This window comes from Cimex lectularius, unplaced genomic scaffold, assembly GCF_000648675.2.
Source record: "Cimex lectularius strain Harlan isolate CLEC.00 unplaced genomic scaffold, Clec_2.1 scaffold22, whole genome shotgun sequence".
In the NCBI taxonomy this organism is placed as follows: domain Eukaryota; kingdom Metazoa; phylum Arthropoda; class Insecta; order Hemiptera; family Cimicidae; genus Cimex; species Cimex lectularius.
This window is the reverse complement of record NW_019392657.1, coordinates 479,034-503,349: the sequence shown is the minus strand read 5'-3', so window position 1 is coordinate 503,349 and position 24,316 is coordinate 479,034. Positions and strand designations below refer to the sequence as shown.

Here is a 24,316-nt window from a genome sequence, read left to right as displayed (position 1 = left end):
AGTATTCAAAAATGGCTAAAAAACATTAAAAATATAACAAATATGAATATAATAAAAATGTTTGCTGCTCTCATAATATGCTGGAGGCTAAACAGTAGGTTAAACAATTTGGTTTATGGTTCGACCCAGCCCACCGGTTATTGGTTCGATTGCCACTATAGCTTATGGATTTGATCCTTCCTTAACCCGAAGAACAAAATTATATGAAAGAGATCGTCTTTGTTAATAATTGGCCAAGTCGCTCGAAGTGTATACACGCATGTAAGGTCCGGGAAAAAAAGATAGCCCACATAATATTTTTTCTGTTAATCAATTTTAACCATTGATATAATTTTTTTATTAATTTTTTTTATTGATATAATTTTTTTATTTATTTTGAACCGATTTTCTCCATTAGGAACTGAAAAAAAATACTTTGTAAGAATTAATGAATAATGTTTGATTTAGGGTGAGACAAAACGATAGCACGCTTGTTGTTTATTTACAAACAAAACGAAATCCCTCTGAGTAAACAAGGCTAATTCAGTTCAGTTTCTGCATTCGTATATATTAGAGCGATGGGACGAGCAAAACCATTAACACCAGCTGAAAAAAATTATCATTCAGCGAATGAAAAATCGAGGATTTTGTATTTCCAGTATTTCAAAAAATACCGGTAGGAGTAGGAAAGTAATTTTAAATTTTTTGAAGTCTCCAGAAATCTATGGGACTAAGAAATCTTCTGGAAGACCACCGGCCTTGACAACACGGCAAAAACGGGCAATTTTAAGGGTTGCATCCAACTCAACTTTAACGGCCCGTCAAATTGCTGCGAGAGCTGGTGTAGTGACGAACGTGAAAAACGTCCAAAGGATCATTCGTGCAGCTCTTCACGTCAAAAGAATGAAAATGAAAGGCATTCCACCTCTAAGCACGGCGCATAAAAAAAGAAGGAGTTCGCCTGTGAACATGTGCAATGGAAAGACGAATGGAAGGATGTCCTGTTCACCGATTAAAAACAAATTCAATCTCGACGGTCCCGATACCTGGGCTCACTATAACCATGACTTACGGAAAGAAGAGAAAGTGTTTTCCAAGAGGCAAACGGGAGGAGACAGCGTCATGATATGGGGTGGTATTGGCTATGATCACAAAACTGATTTGTGTGATTGTGTGTATTTCTGGTCGAATGAACAGCCAACAATATGTTAATTTGTTAGAAAACCAATTAAAACAATATTTTGAACTTGTTCCTAAGGTGCACGTAATTTTTCAACAAGATAATGCTCCAGTTCACACGGCAAAAGTTGCAAAATAATTTTTTAGAAAAAGGAAGGATCAAAATTATAGATTGGCCGGCTAGGTCCCCAGATTTTAATATCATCGAAAATGTATGGGGGCATCTTGCTAGGAGTTTTTACAGCGGTAGCCGACAATTTCAGGGCGTTGAAGAATTGAAAAAAACAATTCAGAAGGAGTGGGCCAAAGAGATTGCTGCATTAGAAAAAGATGGTGAATATACAGGATATTAAATTTAATTTGTGTTATTTTAATTGTGTTTTAATAAAGGATTTTATTATTATTGTTTACTGTGCTATCTTTTTGTCTCACCCCAAATCAAGTATTATTTATTACTTCTTACAAATTATTTTTTTCCAATTCCTAATGGAGAAAATCGGTTAAAATACACTACATATTAACAACAAAAATTATATCAATGGTTAAAATTGATTAAGAGAAAAAATATTGCGTGGGCTATCTTTGTGTCCCGGACCTTATGTCGCTCCTGCCGGCTCAAGTTAGATGTTTATAGTTATTTTTACACCCATGAACGGAGTTTGTCTCAGTTACCATTTATCTCTTAAAATTGTGCCTGATCCTATGAAATAGAAGATCTTCTAATTAAATTTTGTTTGCCGTTCTGCAAAGAGCGTTGTTTGATGTGAAATAAGGTAATCCATTTTCATTCAATCGATCGATCTCACTTGTCAGGTGGTTGCCGATTTGTTTTTTTACTTTCTTTCTCTTTTGGTAACGGATATAGTACTTCATTACCTGCAATAAATTTTCATATCATTTTTTCATGCTATATTTTTAAATTTAAAAAGAATAACAAGAAGATAGACATAAGATGATTAAAAAATTCTTCAGAGGAATGTAGGAACGAATGAAACTACATTAATAAAATTGGAAAGTCAGATTATTTATGAATACAACAAACATTATAAATAGTGTATTAATAAAGAGGAAAGGTTTTTCTTGTAAATCTTTTTATCGGCTTTTCCATCTTCTAAGCACCTTTCTTCTAACGTCGAAAAGTGGTGACATTGTACGGTTAACAGTTAATAAAGAAGGCCGCTTTCAAATACCCCGCTTCCCAGCTCTTCGGTTGCTCAAGCTAAGCGGCGTAGGAGTGCTGCACAGACCTCTGCTATTTTCCCTGCTTCCAGAAAACCAGGTAGATATTTTGGCAAGGCTGAGTTCTATGCTTGATTACAAATTTCAGTCATTTGCCTCGGGTTTTGAGGTAAAACTAAACAAACGACTAACTTTCTATGATGGCGACAGAAGTGCAGTATCTAAAAGAAAACAAAAATCTAAAAAAAAGAAGTCTCACGCGTAAACATTTCTCAAAGGAAACTGAAAAAACGAGGAGGGTTTACTATTTATTACTATTCTTGATACCCGTCTGTCCATACAAACAGTTTGAACCTTTCGAAGGGTCATAGGGATCTTCCGTGTCCGTACCTAGGAGGCCTTGAATGAAAAACATTGCTATCTCTTCTCAACATACATTCAAATAGTTTTCACTGATCCAGTCGGTCTCTCCTCCTTTTCGGCATTCCTATTCAGCCTTCAACTACCGGAAAACACCCATCTTCCCATAATCCTGAAATTATCGATTAACCGCTAACGTCCAGTCGACCTTCTGCATCCAACCAGATTCACTCGTCGTTGCCAAAATCGAAAGCAAAGGACATGCCCGTGTGCCGGAAGAATCGCTCCATTAAAGAAACGTTTTATATCTCATTAATCTTCATTGCCCCGGTTCTTTCAAAATATAAACAGGTAAACGTCTTTTCGTCTGATGTATATAGGCTCAAATCCTTTCTCACTCTTACTTCTTTCGTTAAATGTGTAAGTAATATGATATAATTTTTGAAACTTACGAATGGACTCTTCTTTGGAGTTCAATCATCTTTTTTCTGAGCATAATATTCGTCATATAATAGCTAGGAAAGTAACATTATTCAGAAATCTTGAGATGCGGTAGGTTTCAGAAAAACATTTTCTTTATCGTGCCAACGTTTCGATCTTTATTGAGATCATCTTCAGCGCCTGTGATTTACAAACATTGTTTAAATTTAACAAATACATCTAGGATGTTGAAAAAAGGGAATTTATACAATGCATAAAATATATATTTTTATATTCAATCAAAGTATTTCTACTCACTCAAAGTGTTTGTTTTCTGTGTACTTGTGTCATTCTTGGGTGTCGTGTTGAGAGTGCCAGTGAGATTTTGCTGTTTTATGTTTATATACGTTGGATTTTAAAGGAGTGGGGAAGGAAGTCGGTATAGAAAAGACATTTTTGTATAAGGCGTCGGCTTCTTTGAGGTGAAAAGAGCCGACGAAGGGAAAAAATGTTTCGGCCAGATTATCCTTTCAGGATTATATAGAAAGGGGATAAATAGGAAAAGGAAAGCTAAATTGTTGGGAAATTAGACTATGTGAAAAATATTTGATGTGTGGAATGTAATGTGATCATATAGGTATGTTATCTGTATTGAATTTGATTAATGATATTGGCGTAGCTGCGACTGAGTTTACATGTATCTGTTCTGTAATTGATGCTGTGTTTATCTCTGTTGATATAAACCATTTATAAGAAATTATGTTTATGTTTGTTTTGTTCTGTGTGTAATACTTTTGGATCGTTGAAGTCGAAATTGTGTTTATTTTCAAAATGGTGGGTAGCGACTGCTGTAGGATTTTGCTTGGGGTTTTTTCAGTCATAGATATGCTGCTTTACTCTCTTATCCAGATATTGGAATGACCAATGTAAGTTGCCGGACAGCAAGAATGGCCCACTTACGCAGAAAACAAACACTTTGACGGAGTAGAAATACTTTGAGTGATTAGAATGGTGTGATGTAGGTCTCAGAAAAACTTTTTCTTTATCGTGCCAACGTTTCGATTTTTATTGAGACCTACATCGGTCTTGCATTCCAATATCTCAATCGATCGTAGGGAAAACTCCTTCTTTAAAAGTTCCGTGAAATATTTCTTTCTTACTAACTAAGAGGTTTTTAACAAATTAGAATTCTTTTTTGCGGTACAAATTTAACAAAGAGAAAGCTTTTTTTCTGTCAGACGGCATTCAAAATCAAACAATGAACTCCTTCGATAGATTGGGACGGCTGAGGTTTTTTAGGGCGAGACGACTTAATTGAATTTTCAAGATATTTACAGGACTTTAGAGGGTTAACAATGTTACTTTCAGTGTAGAAATGTGCGGTGATTAGTGACCGCTAGCCGATGATTATTCAGAAAACGTGTGATGTAGGTTTCAAAAAAACATTTTCTTTATCGTGCCATTTTCTTAATTTAACAGTTGACTGATTTAAGGCACTAAATTCGCTAGTCCAAGATCTTAATATTAACTTTTTGTTTTGTTTTAACAACCATGAAGGCTGGTTCTCTAAATTTTTGGCATTAAAATCATACATTCGTTCTAGGCTTTTTGAATGTTGTACCGAACTCGCTCTTAGATCCAATAGATTTCTGTTCTACAAAGAACTTGGTCATTCAAATGCATTTTTCGACTTTTCCAGTAATAATCTAAAGTTGACTTCTATTAATTTAAGCTTGAATTTTAGATACGAACTTACCTACGCTAATTCCTCCCCTCTGAGTGATGGTTCTGTTGAGCGCTGTTCACTGTGTAACTTCTGCGCGAGAAAAGACATCTTCCATTTTTTGACTGAGTGTCCCATTCTTTCGAAGTTTCAAGTTCTCTTTTTGGAACTACTACAAATTAGAGACTGCTTTTGATCGCAAAACTTATTTCCCCGGTTTTTCAGATCTGTTTGTTTGAAAAGAATGCCGTGGAGTACCGTACAGAGCTGGTGGGGCAGTTTAATTTAATTTTAATTTTATATTAAGAAGGACTAATAGTTTTAATAATTTATGTTTTGCTTAATTTTTATTATTATCTTTGTATGTACATATTATCGTAAATCTCAGCTGGCCACCACCTCCAGCCGACGGTTTAATAATTTATGCTGTATAATAACTTTTTTTATTTTAATTTTGGTTAAATTTCCTTAACTACGTAAATACATTTTCTTTTTATCAAGTTCTTGTGTTTCCTATGATGAAAAAGTTCTTTTTTCATTCATTCACTGCTTTGCTTAATAAAGCGGTACATTAAAGTTAATTACTCCAAGTTGCGAAAGGGAGTAAATATGATTATTTAGGCGTTGATATATGATTTTATGGTCTCGCTTGAAACAACGAAGGTGGAAGAAAGGATGGTTCAGTATGTCACTTAAGTTAGATGGCCGCGGTAGCCGAGTACTCAGCGTGATAGACTATCGGCTTGTAGATCCCGCGGTTGTGAGTTCGATTACCACTGTCGCCCCTTGATTTTCCCCTTTTTGTCACGCAACCTTTCCCTCCTCTTACTATTACTATATATAATGTAAGGAATCTGGTTAATGTGTTGACAAGGTCATAAAAAATCTTTAAGTTAAAAAATAAACATTTTCTTACCCTTTCTATTGTTTGGATGGTAGATTTTTTTTACAATTCCTGGCTCCATTTTTTGGGGGCTCGCACACAAGTGTGAATTTGAGCCCCCGGTGTGCCGATGTTCTTCTTACCCAATTCAGGGTCGCTGAGATCCGATCCTGCCCCTTCCATTGATGAGTGCCCTGTCAATTTCTTTCAATTGCGGCCATCGGTCACCTTAGGCGTCAGAAAAACTCCAGAGGAGCAAGTGGGAATCGAACCCACGACCGCGGGATCTACTAGCGGAGAGTCTGACGCCTTAACCACTCGGCTACAGCGGCCTCCAGAGTTGTTATATAGTAATGAAATTATTCGAACAGTGTCCTGACCATTAAACTGAAAATTAGTTTTATTGCAGAATGATCTGGAAAATTTCTGGTTGTTTTATTTATAAATCGGAGCAATTGATTGGGCCTATTGTATATCTGATTGTTTTCAGTATTAGAATTATCGACCACTTTTTCACTTAAGAACACTCTGGATACTCACCTGGATAAGACCATATCTTGATCCAGAGTGGGAAATATCTGATCTGATTGTGAAAGATACATCCTGGCAACTGGAAATTTCTAAGTTTTTAAAAGTGGGTTTTTTTTATTAGAAGTTCATTTGTTAAGGATGATCGAGAAAAGTTTACCTTCTGCAGTAGAGAAAGGCAGTCTGAAAGAAACATGACAGTTATTTTTCTTCTACATGAAGTGGCACATCAGTAGATAGACGATTAGGCTCAAAGGAGAAGTGATTTTGAGAAGAAAAAAATTATATAGTGAGTGTTAAAATAATGTTAAAACTGTTTGGTGAAGAGAGGGGCAGATTGAAAACTGACTCATCAGCTCCCTTTGATACCTATACCGGAGTGCGTGAACAAACACTGACAAGTAATAAACGCGCGATCCCCCATCCCGACCCTGTCAATTAGTTGCTTTTCATATCGGCAGAAATTAGCAAAGTTTTCCCAACGGTCATACCGCATGGCCATCGGCATAAACAAATTGTTTAAACACCGGACCCAAACCTTTGGGCCCGGATAGAAAATTTATTCCTCGCCCTTTGATCCGGCCCCCGCCGGTTGTCAGAAGGGACTGGCGTCTCCTAATTTAATACGAGGCGAAAAGATATTCAGACGCCTGATGAGCGAGCCCCTCGGGAAAATTTATTTCCTTATAATTTATTCAACAGCAATACAAAGCAGACGGCATCGTTCCAATTTTACAACTTGCTTATTTCCCATCGTATTTCATCGTCAGACTAGACAAAACCATAATTAAATAGACTATTATCTGAACCGGATCCCAAGAGAAATATCTGTTCTAAATAGGTTTTATACAATCTACATGCAATAGGAAATAAGCACTAACTTAAATTGCATTATATTAGTACACATCCTATCTAGAAGAAATAAATCGTTATTTGTAGTTAAACAACAATATAACCCCTCGGGATTCGCTTCGGCGAGGCCTTAGGGAGGGCGCGACTGGCTCTGGGGACCGTGCTTCGGCTGGGTGACCGACCGACACCTCCTTGGACCCTTCCTGCCGTACTCGTCCGCGACGACCTGGCGAGCTTGCCCAAGTCGTGTACACCGCCACACCTCTATAAGACTAAGTTCCTTAAACTTAGGAACAAGTACGCCGGTTTTTGCGCGTCAAGAGCACGATTCGTAGATGGCCCCCCGAGAACCTGAGCCGGAAACAAGGAATCGTCCTAACGCGATTAAGAATAGGCCATACACGGTTGACACACGGCCACCTGCTCTTGGGCCAAAGCCCGCGCAGGTGTCCCTTATGCAGAGAAAGGTTGCTCGATGTGTCCCACATACTGGAAACATGCCATGCCTTGGCTCCCTACAGGGAGCGCGTAGGCATGCCATCCAATCTGAAGAAGGTACTCGAGCACTGCAGCGGGTTTCAGGGTCCCCTGTTCCGATTTTGGCGGGAAATTGGGGTTTTTTATTGTATATAGTAAGTCTCATGTGTTGTGAGTCTATATGTTTGTCTGAGTGCATGTATTTATTAGCGTGAATGGCGAGGGGTGAGGGTGAAATATAACATCATCATCGCCCCTCGAACGATGAGAGCGTATGAGTATGTGTTCGGGGTCGATGGCGGAATATTTATAAAAGTACTCCATCGACCCCAATCTAGTTTAGTTCGAGTAAAGGTCGGTGGAGGAATATCAAGTACTCCACCGACCAAACGGAATGAGTGTATTGTATGGATGTATTTATGTGTATGAATGTATTTATCTGTATGAATGTAGTGTTTGTAAATAGAAGTGTAAATAGAATATTGACTTGACTTAGCTTGGGGCTGAAATGACCCAGATGTCGGAAGCCCCAGGAAAAAAAAAATATATATATATATAATTTTGCCATTAATTAGCTTTTAACGCGATGCTATTGTCTGTTAGAAGTTGTTGTTCTTAGAAAATTTTTTAATAACAAAGCACTAAATACAATTGGGGGGGGGTTGGTGGCCGCAACGGTTTAGGCGTTGACACGGTCTCAGCACTGTAAGGTAAAGGTCCCGGGTTCGAATCCAGAGGTTCGAATCTATATGCCCTGCATTCAAACCCACTTACAAATGCGCTTTTTTCAAAAACACCGACACCCCGAGGGTTGATAATAACCTTTGCTGTTGCGAACCCTCGTAAAAAACGACAATTAAAAAAATATATTTCTATTAAATTTACGAGCCGAAGGTCGTGGTTTCGAATACCGCTCGTGACAATGACTTTTTTTATTTAACTAACAACCTTAATTAATTGGAAATTATTTTTATTTTTTTTGTTATTTCCGGTTTAATAAGTTGACTTTTCATAGTATTGCAAAAGTTATTTGCAGTATCGTGAAAATTGTTTATAAAAAGTCATGTATCAACTTAGCAAACGGTATTCTTGTTTCTAATATGTCACATATTTAAAATTAATTAAAGAAGTCAATTGGAAATGTATTTAAAAATACAGCGTGATCCAGAGTTAGTAAGAAAAAATTGGGTGATATTACACCCTGTTTGCAAAAACTTATCAAGTACAATCTTTATACCTATCTTCGGTGGAGGGTTAACTCGAACTGGGGCACCTCACCAAAGTGGTAGTTGTCGTCTGGGTACCCGGGCACGTAGGTCTGGAGGGAAAAGTCCGAGAGGACTTTTAAGCGGGGAACAAACGTACGATATGCGACGCTACCCAATGCTACCCGACGCCTTGCTACGTTTTGGTAGGGTGTGCACATCTGTACGTCGTGAAGCTCGTCACGTACAGTCACACAGCGTGTATCACAATAATCACCATAACAATCACTACGCCTTTTTTGTTCTTAATACACTATCTTGCGGAAAACCATGTAATAAATCGTTAATTAAATTATATGAGCACAACCAAGTAACAAATTGTATGTTAAATTTAATTGTTTTAAATAAAGTTATTCCGGTGTTTTGATCAGTTTTCTTCTTAACCATCATAATTAAATAATTTTTATAAAAACGTGTACATTTTTGATCTGCTTTAATTTGGTTTACATTAAAAAAAAAGAATGTTGTAATTAACATTACTACAAAATTACTCATACTTAGTTTGAAATAAACTACAAAGACTGTACTGTTCTGCAGCTACTCGGTGAAAATTGTGTAATTTATGAGCAAAACCATGAAATAAATTCATATTTAAATTTGATGAGCAAAACCGTGTAATAAATTGTTAGTTAAATTCATTATATCAAAAAATTGTATTCCGGTGTTTTGAGCAATTTTCTATCAAACCATTGAAATTATTTTTTTTAAAATAAAAACTAATGAATTTTTGATCTCGGTTAATTTGGTTTATATTAAAATAAGTATGATGTAATTAATATAACGACAATAATACATGTAGATTGAATAAAAATATATGTGTCAGGTTTTTTGTCTTCGATTGTACTCAATGCTACCCGACGAAAATCTGGACAGTGGCGATCGCATAGCGTTGAGTAGGTAGCGTTGCACAGCATCGGGCACATGTGCACGGGGGTAATACAATTTTATGGAAAATTGGACTTTGGATTTGCGTCGGGTAGCATCGGGTAGCGTCGCATAGCGTTGCATCGGTTGTGTTCCCAGCTTTAGGGCCGGTACGTCCCAACCTCCAGAATTAACCACCACTATCCGGCCACTGCCGCCCCTTTCACATTGGACGACTTTTGTCGTGCGATAAAAACTCGGATGATATGTTATCGTGAATAGTTTTTAATAAAACGAAGATTCAATTGACGAGTTCAGACTAGCCGGGTGACGACTTTTTATCGTACGGTCGACATATGACTGTCGCCTCAACCACCGGGAAAGGACGATATCGTAACGAAATTTTATCGTCTTCGCCTTACGGTGGTCCACAGAAACTAATGGGATGTTTTATACTTCACGACATTTATTCGTCTGTAGTCCAACGAAGCCTCAGGTTCGTTTATTTATTTTCATTACTACAAAGATAAGTTTAAGTTGTTTGGCGCTTCGAAGTAATTATTTTATTATTTATAGGCATGATGGATCTAGATATTCGCACGGAAATTATATCTCATTCAAAAGAGATATCATAATTGTGGCACAAGACCAAACCTTTTGGATAGGAATGCATCGAAAATAGCGTGGGACGATGTGTTCCTAGCATTATAACATTTCCACACATTGGATGAAAAAAAGAAAAACATATATGGTTGTATCAAACGATGAAACGGACGTCATGACGTAATTAAAAAATTTGATTTCATGACGTCTTAATTCCTCAAAAAGAGACTTGATCCCTTCTTTGATTTATGGTATGGACCCAATGAACGCGACTTCATTTTTTTTCTGATCTCGCAAATGGTAAAATAACCAAAGGGATATTCCACTTCTCCGGTTCATGATGCAACAAGCGTGTTGATCCAACAACACCGGCGAATATTCGGACGTGACGACTTTTGTCGGCCAGTATGTACTCATTGATACCAGGATAACATATCGTCCGATCGTTTATAGCACGATAAAAGTCGTCAGTGTGAAGGGGTCTGAAGCTAAAAATTTAATAAAAACATGAATAAAAGAAATCGGTGGGCCGTAACGGCAGAGAAGCTCTCGTGTATTAAGAGCACTATCAATAGATGATTCTCGGAGGGCTAGATTTGTGGCTCCATAAAGAGAGCGTGTAGGAAAGCCACCCAATATGAGAATCCGCTATAGTGCGAGTGTCTGCGTCGCCTGCTCCGAATGGGGAAAACAGGAATTTTATCGTATATATGCTGATGATTTAGTGTCTCTAGTGTGTTGAGAGAGAATGTATTTTTTCGCGTGTATGTGCTGTGTGGAAGAGCCGATTGCGGAATATCGAGTACTCCACCGACTGATCTCCGTGAATGGTATGTACATAAGAAATAATGTATTTTAGAATGAGGAGAATCATGTAGTTTAGAATGACTGTGTGAATGAGTTTGGATTTGTGAACTTATTGAGTTTGGGGCTGAAATGCCATAGCTGTTGGTAGCCCCCGGGACCAAACCTTGGCGTCTGGACGGATTAAACCGAGGTCAGGTCTGGAACTGCCCACACCCGGGGTGGACAATTAGCGAATCCTGCCATTAATTAATTTTAAATTACAAAAGCTGGAATTGCCCAGCTGATAGGCTCAACAATGTCATGTGCAGATTTGAGCTTATATAAATCAGTAGCGGTAATCAGTCCTCACATAATCATGTTGTAACTTTATAATAGTTCTTTTCTCTTTTCCTCATTATATAATTTCTTCCCAATCTGTATAAGTACTTTTATCTCTGAGTTCACAAAGACTTAAATTGATCTGAACCGGATCGTAAGAAAACTATTTGTTTTACTAACTTTTTGATAATCTAATGGGCAAGGGGAAAAACGCATCTAAATTACATTAAAATTGTAAAGTTTGTTTCCGTATCAAATTCACCACCACTAATTGTCAAAAATATTAGGTTCAGGAATGCCTTAAACCTTTCCCCAACACCGGATCCAAAGATAAATGTAAGTCAACCCTTCATTCCTATATCATTTGAAGCTTCTGTTTAAAGATGAAAATTAAAATCAACGAATCAAAATTAAAACATCTGTTAGGCAGTTAAAAAAATTTAAATTAGATTTGAAAATTCAATTTTTTAACGGTATATAAGATATAAATGGATAAAGATTCTTGAACAAAACTCTAGAATCGAGGCACGAACGGAATAAAGATAGATAGAAAATTCAACACGAAACGGTTCTGTATTTATTTTCAACGACCAATTCAATTTTCACAAATTTTGCAAAATTTAAACGATCTTCCGACATGGGATTCGTTTTTAAATTTCCCCCGAAGCCCTGGGGCTATTTTAATTATTCCTTAAAAAAGAAACCTAATTGGAAATTAAAACGAAACAATTTTTTTTAAACTTTTGCAATTAGATTGCAAAATTAAGAAAGTTCAAATCGCACTTTCATCAGAGAGGACAGAAACTTCTCCCATAAACGTTCTTACCGTTTCGTTTCTATTTAGTTTGATTATGATTTTTCTTTAGGTTTAAAACGTTTATAGTAAAGGATTACCATTTACGTTATTTTTTAGTCGTAATAAAAAACTGGTCTGAAGAATAAATTCGAATCATTTTGAAGTTAACGACTGCAAAATTATGTACGCTGTCAATACAAATAATAATTCATGCAAATATTAAAACTGTCTTTCTTGAATATTAAATATTCTGATCCTCGTCTGTTACTAAACATTAATCATCTATATAAACAATTTATCGTTTTAAAAATAATTCTTATAATTCAAATGTTGTATACTTGCCCATGTGCTTAACCTGCGCCGATGAATATTGAGTACTCTGGGGGCGTGAATGTGACCTGACTTCTATGTTTGTATAAGGTGGTGATGTATAAATCTGACGTACAAACGAAATGCTAGCATGTTAAGATATCAACATAGTCTTCATACAAAAGCCGAGAGGCGGAAACAGGTAGGGAAACTGAAATGGATGCAGGTTGAAGAATACGAGTGAAAGACCAGAAGAAGAAATAGAAACACGCTGAGCGCTCGAGATCAGCAGTTTTCGGCCTTTAAACTTGTTGCAAATACATATCCTAAACTAAATATATGCGCACAATATAGTAATATTATAGACACATATGAAAAAGAATGTGTATTTTTAAAAAGTGTGATAGTTGATAAAATATGATACCTTAGACAGATTATAGAATGAAAATCCCAACACTGTTACATCCACCCGGTATGTGAAAAATATTGTATTATCAATATTATACATAATATAATATATACAATATATAATATATTTTTAATCAAATTCAAACAATTTTTTTTATAAAATAGATATAATTTAGCAAAATTGAAGAGGGCTCATGTCAAGGGCCGGAAAAGGTTTTGAATAAAACAGAATTCTCTCAATGGCAATGATGTATACTGTTGAATGGCCCACACTTCAAACAATATATTATAAAATACAACGCAAAAAGTTAATAATAAAATTAAATAAATAGGAAACTTCATTTGATAGAGAAAACAGTCATTTGGCGAAGTCATCATCTCAATCTATGCGTGCAACTCCTAAATTTATGGTGTATACCATTTTATGCTTCAAAATTTAAGAACCTATTGGTTAAGATAACTGTAGTAATGAGGACAAATTGTAGTCATAAATGAAATGGTATGTAATTAACTTATTTTACAAACTTTGCGTAAAACAAGAACAATTTGGTTGGCTTTTAAAGAAATTGGGGTATTAAATTTCTTAGAAAGAAATGGCCATACCTTCTAACTTTTTCTTATTCTAAAATACCTGCTTATTTTAATAATTTTTTTTTTGATAATCTAAAACTATTCGAAAAAATATTGTACGTCCTTTATTAAAGGTAAAATGTAAATTACAATATACGTGACTGTTAATCTGTGATTTCTTCTTCAGTTCTGATGGTGAGTCAAAACTTTGTCTTTATTATCCTTTCTTTGTCTGCTACTGTTCCTCTTTTGGTAGGTTAAACGAGATTTGGAAATTTGTTATCTCCAGTGAAACCGACAACGCAGTCTAAAACAGTATATTAATAGAACAAGATCACACTATTATTGAAATATTTGTTGCTTGAACTATTTAGTAGGAAATTTCATTAGATGAAACAGCCAAATGTAATAATTACTACTGACCCAGAAGTTCTAACATTTTATAATAAATGGCATCGTGAAATTTCCTCTTGGATTTTACAGAGTGATGAACCTGTAACTTCGTCGTCACCGATCAATTTGGTCTTGGATAAAGATTGTTTTGATATATCAAATGCCATTAGATTTCTTGTTATCTTCTGTCTTGGGTCTGTGCTTGATTTCGGCAATGCAATCTGTGTTCAACCTTAAAAATGATACAGGCAAATGTAGTAATGACTTTTACTTTTAGTATGACAAAAGTGATAGGCACAAGAACGGCACTTGGGCTTAAGTATAATTATGTTTAATTTTTCACGTAATGTTTTCTCGGTAAAATGTGCTAATTGCGACATGGAATTACGTTATCTATACGTTTTTGTGGGTAATAGTTAACCAAAGCGATAATTTCAATTGATTTATACTTTTTATGTAGTGTGGTTGAGATGAAAAATTAAGACCATGAGCGGGACATGAACCTTTTAATTTTAGTCAATAAATTTTTTTATTGGTCCTAGTAAACCGAAGGATCGAAATCACGGATAGCTCAACCGGATTGAGCACTATCGAACCGAAGGTCGTGGGTTCGAGTCCCACTCGTGTCACTAATTGTTCATTTCAACCACATTTTACATAAAAATTATAAATCAATATAGTTAATTAATTAAAATATATTTGAGTTTGATCGAAAGTGTGAACACTTATGTAATTTCTGATGAAAAAACTGAAAAGCTTTTCTTATGGAAAGATGTTGTAGAAGTTTGCTAAATATAACAAAGTTGTTTTTCATATATATATATATATATATCAACTCCTACAGTATTCCAATTTAATTCTCAAATGAATAACTTTAGCAAAAAATGATCTTATGCAAACACCAAGTTAATTTTGGCTAGGAATCGCGTGGTGGTAAAAGATTTAACGTAACTTCATCAACTAGATGGGAAGTTACACTAACTTTGTTATTTTAAATACCATATTTTTATTGTAGAATTTGATTCAAGAGCTTTTTGTATATCACTTTTTCTGAAAGGAAAAGTTTGATAAGATCGACCATTTCTGAGTTATTCCTGGTGGTAGAAGTGTGAGAAAGGGTTTGCTTTTTGTAACAATAAGATGGCTCTCCCCGTTTATTTCGAAAACGGTTAACATTAGCAAGTTTATTTAGGATAGGAATCATTTCAGAATAGGTATGGATCATGAGGTTGCTTTTACGCTTAGCTTATATTAATTATTGAAAAAAGGGACCCTTTTTACAAAAAAGGAATTTTTATAATCATCGAGCCCATATTGTATATATTTATTTGTAAAACAGAAGGAGGATGGTAAATCCAACCCCACTTCTGATGTAAATTTTGAGAAAAGAAAATTGTGGTCAATAGCAGAGCTAGAGAGAGACACATATCTCGGAGAGTCGATCATTTGTCAAAATTGGCTTTTCTTCTGAATCCGTCGGTGTAGCGATAATAAAGTAATTCAAGTCTTCACATTTCATAACAACATTTAATAACTGAAATCCACAAAGGATGTATCGATGTGAAGGGAGACACTCCACTACAAAGAACGCTCATTCCATAGAAATCAAACAAATCTCTAGCCACTCATCTTCGCGACCAACTGCCCAGACTGTACAAGTGTCAACCACTGACTCGTGACTATTCTTTTTGATGCTTCATTACCAAAATCTCCCCAGAAGGCACTACATGGGGCTTTCTTCCGCATGGCAGCTACTACCCTCTGGTTCCTAATGCATTACGTTGAACAGGATTAGCGATGGTTCAAGGAAAACACGAAATATTCTTCTTCGACCTCTGCATATTGTTCAGTAAAGTTAATAGAATAGTCCTGACACAATTAATAATTAAGAAATAGCTATACAAAGAAATAGTTTTCTCTCGACAGAGAGGATTTCGAGTTTTTGCCAAAATCAGTAAAATATACAGCTCCTCCTCGAAATTACGCAGCTTTTTGTCATAACTTGGTCATTTTTTGACTAATCCCATTGCACCATTGTTTTCATGTTAAAGATTTCTTTAAATATATACATTTTAAGTGCAATACATAAAAACATTGGAAAACTTATCTCTATACAATTTAAAAAATTGTCTAATTTGTTTATGTTAGTTCTCATGTTAACTAACTTTCCAACTTTTTTATTAATGTGTAAAGAACTTCGAATTGTCTTTATATATTTAATTTCATGAAAAATTAAACATCAAAGCAGGTAAAATTGTTCAGATGTTAAACAGTCTGTAAAATGATCAGCCTTCAGACATTGAGATAAATTTGTCAAGTCGAAAGTAAATCCGTTAGTTAAGATAAGCTCATTAATAGCTTCTTTTACTTTTTGTAGACATCTCAAAGTGCAGAATTCTTTGCTTTTCCAGTTGCTCCAACGATCAAGGTGCCCAATCAGCTGTTGGGATCGCCCCTCGGAACTGACGTCGAACTCAAATGCTACGCCGAAGCTTTTCCCAATACCATCAACTACTGGATCAAAAACGGGGGCGAAATGCTTCTAGATGGGTAAGCAATTTATGTTTTACTTTATATTCTAAACTAATTAATGCTAAAGTACACTTTCAAAAAAATAAATCTTAAAAATCTCCCGTCTTTATTAAACAAATATATATATATATATATTTACTTGATTTGTTATTTAACAAAAATAGCTCCTGCAAATTAATTACATACTATTTCTGATAAAAATAAACTAGTTATTTTTGCGATGAAAGAACCTAAGGTTTTCAAATATATAAACAATTAGATGGTGAATGATATGTTTTGTCTACATTTCTCTTGTTTACATAAGTGGTCTTTTAAATCTAACTTGAAAGACTTATGCTTCGGTCTTTGTTGTTAGAACTTCTTTAGTTGTTTGGTACAATTTAAAGCATAAAAGATGGAGTTTCAAAAAGAGCATTTAAACCACTGTATGCTTCATGAATTCCAAAAAGGGAAACGGCGGGACATTTGCAACTAAAACTTTGTGCTCTTTGTTTGGCTGCGATGCTCATAGCACGTAGTTTTCAACAGAGAAATTTTACGTTGAGAAATTAATCGTGAAATTCACTGCAGGTCGGCTTGTAGTTTTGGACTTAGGTTCGCGTATACTTGATGTTTGTCGGCCTTACTTACATACTCCTGAACAAAGCGAGCAGCTTCTTAGTTTCACCAAAGGTGATAGCCATCAATTATGAATCAACAATGTAAGAAAATATTTACTTCTCAATCTAGATTCTTTAGATATCACGCTTTGTAATTACAATTTGTTTGGATCCTTAATAAAATTTGTAAATAAAAAATATATATATTGTTTCGTAGAATTTCAAATTGACTTTCAAAAGAGACTGTTCCAGAGGGGACAAGATTCTGTTTAAAGCATAAGAGTTGAAAACCTAAAAAAAATCCCCACACATGTACACACGTTACATTTACTTATGTATTTAATTATTTATTTATTTATTCTTAAAGTGTGGATACATGTGAGTTCATGTGCATATGTATGCAATCACATATTTATCTGTGAATGTATGTACATATTTATTTATTATCAAATTTATTATCTATTTATTATCCAATTTATTATCTTATTACCTAAGTTATTATCTAATTAAATATTTATTATATTTATTTATACTACTTATTCAACCTATTTATTATTTTACTTTTTGAATTATACATATAATGTTTATACTTAATTTATAAATATGTACATATAAGTTATTTAAATTTGTTATCTCTCAAAAAGGTGATTCTCACTTAAAGTAGTTTTAAATTGTTCACATAATTTAAAATCATTACTATGAATCAAAAGTGAGAGCGGGTTTTTTTTATAATCAGTTTTTCCCCGCTAAACGCAGTAGCAGGCTAAATAATGGAAAATGATTACAATATTAAGGTTGTAGAAGGTTATTATAAAGCCCAGTGTCTTTCGCACTTTAACTCATATGTAAAAAGAGTCAGGTTGCAATCTACATATATGTAAAATTGGTTTCTTCTCTCTTCTCAAAACCTAAAATAAATTATGTAAGTATTTTACTATTTGGGGAACATTTGGCTCAGCATTAAAAGATCTAACCCAAAGAGCACAAAAGGCGGACCCACCGTCCAGAGGACGATCTGGCTCATAACAAAAAGAAACATAGAATCCTTCATCAGGATGGCTCTAAAAGACAAAAGGAGAGGTGGATAAACTCTAGAGGTGCTAAATAACGCAGTAAGCTTACGCTTAAACAACACCCACCAAGACTGGCAAAATCATTGCTACATTCATAGAGGACTAAACTCAAATAAAAAAATTAATAAGTATATTCGCTGATGACCCAATTATAGATTGAAAAATAAAGCACCGCTTAATGGAAACAACCTTTATATATATATTACTACTACTAACTACTACTCGTTAGGAGAATAATCACAACAAGCCAGAAGGCGGTAGTGCTTAGGGAACAAAAACCCGACTTCCTAATATCCATCGTCATCAGCAGCATGTAAACTTTCAATAAATGTCTTAATCTTTTTAATTCTCTACTGTTCAACTTTTGTTCGTAATGTATTACAGAATTGGTATAATAATAGGAAGCAAGTCTCTTTTTAAAAATCTCGTATTGTCGTACCGCTATTCCTAGTTTTAACCAAGTTTGAACAGTTGGAACCATAAATTATACAAATTCACTCAATGAATCTTGGAAAAACCTTCAGCATAGAAATAGCCAACTTAATTAAAACTGTTTGAAGGATGGTATAATCTCATGAACGCGAGGAAGAAAATTAAAAGTTTTTGTTATTCCATTTCAATTTAGTTTGCAAGAGAACATTATCACAAGACTAGTAATGTAAGTATATATGCAGTGACTCATAGATTCGTTCACAGCTGAATGCAAATTGGGTTATATCATTATTTACTTTACAAAACAATTGTAGGACATCAAATAAACGTAGTTTTTTTAATAATTTTATTTATCTTAACACAAAAAACACCCAAAAAATTCAATTGTTCCTTTATCATAATTATTAAAATAATAGAAAAGAAATTACCGTGTGCGAACGATAATATGATTGTATCATAGAAAGTCCTTTAATATTTTGTATGTCCTTCTGGGCATACTTTACACGAGATTTCTGAACTGTACTGGATCAATTAGGTCCCATTCAACTTGTGTTTTTTCCCAAAGTTGATCAATGTTTGAAGCGTCTCCTGCAGCATCGGCTAAAGATTTTTTAGTTTTCCCCACAAATGCTCAATTGGATTAAGGTTAGGTGGCTGTGGGGACCATTCCATGACATTAAAACCACGATCAACAAGCCACTCTTTGGTCAGCAATGGTTTCTTCACTTCCCGTCGCTCTTAATCCGGCCTCAGCAAACATCTCCGTTTGTTTCAGCACTGACATCCATATTAACATTATCACGCGGCCTACACTGAATTTGGACAGCATTGTCAACCTGTCCTGATCGAACGGATCGCGTAGATACAAGGCCTTTTGGCCTCGGAAAATTTTGTTTTATGACCACTCCTCTTCTTTTTAAAACAACTGTCGTAAATTCGGGAAGATCTTTCAGGTTTTGATATTACCCCAATAATAACAATTTATATTTTTTTAAAATTTCTCGATAATGAAGTCCTTCTTGTAGAGATTTTATTATTTGATCTTTCAAAAATGTTGAAAATGGCTTCATACTGTAATTAAACGGAATAGATCATAACCATTAAGGAAAGGACATATTTTCAATATGTAAGAAAAATAACTAAATTGATGATACTTGATAACAAATTTGAGACGAATTATTGAATGGTTTTTGCGAAATTTGCAATGAAGTAACCCGAGTCACAAAACTCTCCACATGAAGACTTGTAATAAACTGGCTCAATTCAAAGGTATAAACATAAATAAAAACTATTAGGGTGAATGTTTGTTTACCAACAGTTCAACGAACTCAATCCTATTGCTGTTGTCTGGATTAAAAAATACGGGATTTGCAAACTAGAGATAATAGAAAATTGTTTACTGATGTGAACAAATATGTGAGTCACTGTATGTATAAAATATACGTTTTGGGTTTAAATTCCTATTTATTTTTATTTTTCTGAACGTCTGAAAAAAACGTTTTTTTCTCTTATAATATTTAAAACTAAAACGTTAACGGGTAAGATAAAGTGTGTGGTAAGCAAACGAGGAAAACATTGCTCGATATAAAAATCCTAATTTGGGGTTTACTTTAAACAACATTATTTAAAATAGTCTGATGTTTGAGAGGATTTTGACTGATTTTGCTCTTAGGTAATACAAAAATTGTTGTTTGAAAAAGGTAATGTAAATTTTGGAAAAAAATTATCATTTTTTTGTAGGTTTTTCATGAAACCACAGTTACTGTGAAACTTTTGATCCAAGTCAGTACTTCAACTGAAAAAAGTTGGAAACATAAATTATACAATTTCACGAAATGAAAAGAAAAGTTCAACATAGAAGTGACCAACTTAATTAAGCAGGTTTTAAAAATGCTATAGCCTTATGAACGCTAAAAAGAAAATTAAATGTTTCTTGGTATTTAATTATAATTTAGCTCACAGAATAACACAATCACGGCAAAGAAAACATTATGAGTTTTAATAATTATTTATCTATCGCATTGTCTGAAAGAATGTTATTTTCTTTTCTTTAATATAAAATATTACAGATATGATTTCGGGAAAAATCTGTATTAAACTGAAGGCAACGAGGAAAACAATGAATATACGCTGACTGGAAAAAATTCCACCCACTTAATAGCTTGATGTCTATATAATTTTATATACTAATCAAAGTTTCAAGTATTTTTAACGTTTAATAATTGAGTTTTTGCTATCAAGTAAAATCAATTAATTGTAAATTGTTAAAGAAAATGGAAAATAAAAATTATAAAAATAAATAAAACAGTTACGATTTAAATTAACATTTCAATATCGCGTATTTCTTCCTTAATTACATCTCAAAGACCATCGGCTTATTTTCTACCAGTCTGGAAATGTCTCTTTGCCGGAAGTTAGCACATTCTGCACAAAGAGTCCTTTCAAGATCGTGGAGTGTATCAGTAATGGACGTGCTCTTATTCGTCTTTTACGTTAACCTACAAATGATGGGGGGTTTCAAGTCTGGAGAACGGGCTGGGCAGGCTAAGACGCTGAAATTATGCTGTTGAAGGTGCTTTCGTATTATGCGACATGTTAACCGGCATTATCGTGCATTAGAATAGGATGGTCGCTGATTTCATCGACGATAGGGAACTCATGAATTTCATCCACATAGCGAGTAATAGACAAAGACTGGAATTCTGGACGTCTTACATGGCGAAAAGCAATCAGTCCATACTGATTCAATCTTATTCGAGCAGTGTGTTCATAAATTTGGACACCTCGAACTTCCTGGAGCTGATGAATCGTAAAGTGCCGGTTTCCCAAAATTCTCACAGTCAAAAACGGTCATCTTGGGGTTCTGTTACCCTTGGGCGTCCAGAACCGGGAGTTCTATGGTAGGACCCAGTTTCCCGAAAACGTATAACGGCGTCTTACAGTGTTTCGTAGGGAACTCCGATGACAATAGCCGCATACCTGATGGAACGTCCATCATCAATAAGTGCCACACTACGCGCCCTCATCACTAAGTGACATTTTTAAGTTTAAAAATTGAAATTAAGAAAACAAAAATGAAAACTAAACAGTTTATTATTTCAGAATTCAAATGAGACTGAATAAACATTTTAAATTCCGTAGAAAGTGAACATTGAAAAATCCTTTCTCCACGTTTTGGATTAAGACGCGATTAAATATTAAGTGTGTTTATCACGAATTTATACTCACAATTTAAAAAGTAACATAAACAAATATTATTGTTAAAACATTGAGACAAATCAAGTGCACTATTTTCTTTTATCGAGAAAAAAAATCTCAATTGGGTTTAATTTTTCCTGGTCAGTGTATTTCATTATTAACATGCTCATTTCTTTACGTCACATTAGTCGAGCAAGGGCTAGAGACAACCGTTTTATTGCTCTTAGCGCACCACATAACATAATTTAACGGCTACCTTGATGCGTAGCCAACTCAATCGTCCGTGGGTTCTAAAACAGTAATCAGAAGGCTTCGTATGTATAGTATACTCTCTAGAAGTCCTGCATTAAATTCTCTACTCCTGGAGAGGCATCGAGTATAACGGCGACTATTCACAAATCAGCATCTCACTTGGACACTTATCGAACACACTCTCGACTCGTGAGTACCGGTTTGGCTTGTTGCTACAATGAATACGGAGACCGTGTATGGAGAAAATGTGTAGAACGCTTTGTTTCATGTCCCATGCGTGAGTCAGGGCATTTTCAAATGGGACATGATAATGAGACGTGTTAGACAACGTTCGCCGCCTTCAACAAGCGTTGAACAGCTTCAAACTACTCTTGTTGAAGAATGGTGTTAAGGCGCATTTTTTCATTTATATTTTATCGTAAATTACGAAGTCTAGTCTCCTTCCCTCTTTTTTTCTCTCTCTTAATTATATATTTTAATTTGATTTATGTTTGCATGAATTAACTTTATTATTATTTTACACATGTATCGGGGATAAATCAGAATTTTGTTAAATAATTGTTGATTTCGCGATCCATAACGGATTAAGCGGACAAAACAAGAAAGGATTAGCCGTTATCGCGAACCCTTGATCGAGAATGAGACGTCGAGTAGCCAGACTTTGCGCAACTTTGAAAGACAAAACTGCTATCTCCCGTATATCGGTCTATCGATTGTATATCGATTTCGTTACGTCCCATCATCGATACCTATACCTTCAGGGACCACCGCCGAAAGATCAGGGAATCAACTGCTTATACCGTGACGTCACCAGGCTGTATTTTCTTTGATCTTCTTCATCTCATCTTCATTATTTTTCTTCATCGTCGTCTCGTTTGGTTTCTTCATCACCTTGACTTCTTCATCATCTCCGCTTCTTCATTATCTGTGGCTTCTTCATCATTTGCGACTTCACATCTTCAATTTTCATACCTGCTTCGCCATTTCACTTCATACTTAAGTTTTCTTTATTTTATTATTATTATTTTATTGCATGCAAGTTTATTTGTTAAGTTCATTTAACTCATAGTTAACGTGCACGTCTTTACATGAGTAATATTATTAAGGTCAATTTTCATTCATTTTCTTTTCATTAAAATTTACTAATTTTCATTTTGTTTCAATCTGGTCAATCGAATACCACGATCTGGTCAAAGAATCGTAATTCAGGAAGTTGTTTAATTTCAATTTATATATAGATAGAAAATTCAATTAAAAAAAAAAAAGGTTTATTTTATTTTATCTGATCTTGTTTATGTTTAAATCAAGTAAGAATCCATTTATTTTATATTTTATTATAACAATATATTTCTTATATATGTATAAAACTGTATTATTTATAGTTTTACCCGTATACATGTGTGCATGCCATATATTCAAATTTTAGTTATTTTCATTTATTCAAAAGATAAAAAGGGGAAAGGAGAGTTCAATATTCGGCATAACTATCTTCAATTTAATAACAATATATATTTAATTTATTCATCTGCTCTGAAATTAATTGAGATCTGGAAAATCAACCCCCACATTGAACCAGTGGGATATTGGGTAAGGAAATCGGTATTTCAAATTAACGAAAGCCCTTCCCCCCAACAAATGGGATTCTGTTTCACAAGACGAAATCCGATCGCTTATTTATTCGTTGCCTAGGAAACTTAAGGCCCACCTCGAGGAGGTTGTGTGACTGCTTGCTTACTCGACCGACTTACCTTTCCGGGGCGATCTTGGGGGTCACTCATCAACATTACGGTGGAGAATTAATTGAAATAATTAAGAGTCATCAAATTAAAACTAACTTTCAGAGACAGACCTTTATTCAAACTCAAACAAAACCAGAATATGACCTCTTAAAAAAATAAATTGTTGTAAATAAAATGAAATAATCTAGTAAAAACAAATTAGTGCTCTCCACCGACCCTTCCAGCACCCAAGGTTGTGGCCTCCATTAGGGTTAATTGTAAAAATAATTTACAATTTGCTTTTTGGCAACTTGTTTCAATCACATCTGGAACAAACTTGCCCTCTACACCGAATCTTTCGGGAAGGCAGAATAAACTTCTGGACAGAAGGAAACGGCCACATTAATATGATACTTGGTAGTACGCATTATTAACAACAATACAAAGTAATAAATCGTTAGTTAAATTTTAATTTATAGCTAAATCGTTTGTTGAATTTTCTTTCAAGTTCAACCTTATTATGTCACTAATCTCACTATCCAAAGACCTCAACATTCCTTTTGTCAACGAACTGATCCGGTCCAGTTTCCAAATCTTAC

The 24,316-nt window shown here is 34.7% G+C and overlaps 1 protein-coding gene across 3 annotated transcripts in view; it reads left to right on the top strand.

Annotated features, from left to right (window-relative positions):
• Positions 1-24,316, top strand: part of LOC106670739 (lachesin-like) — a 340,305-nt gene that overhangs the window by 268,928 nt on the left and 47,061 nt on the right. For all 3 annotated transcript variants that reach the window (XM_014401318.2, XM_014401317.2, XM_014401319.2), the window contains one exon: positions 16,325-16,463. In XM_014401318.2, the coding sequence (XP_014256804.1) occupies positions 16,325-16,463 (139 nt within the window). The remainder of the gene's footprint in view (positions 1-16,324; positions 16,464-24,316) is intronic.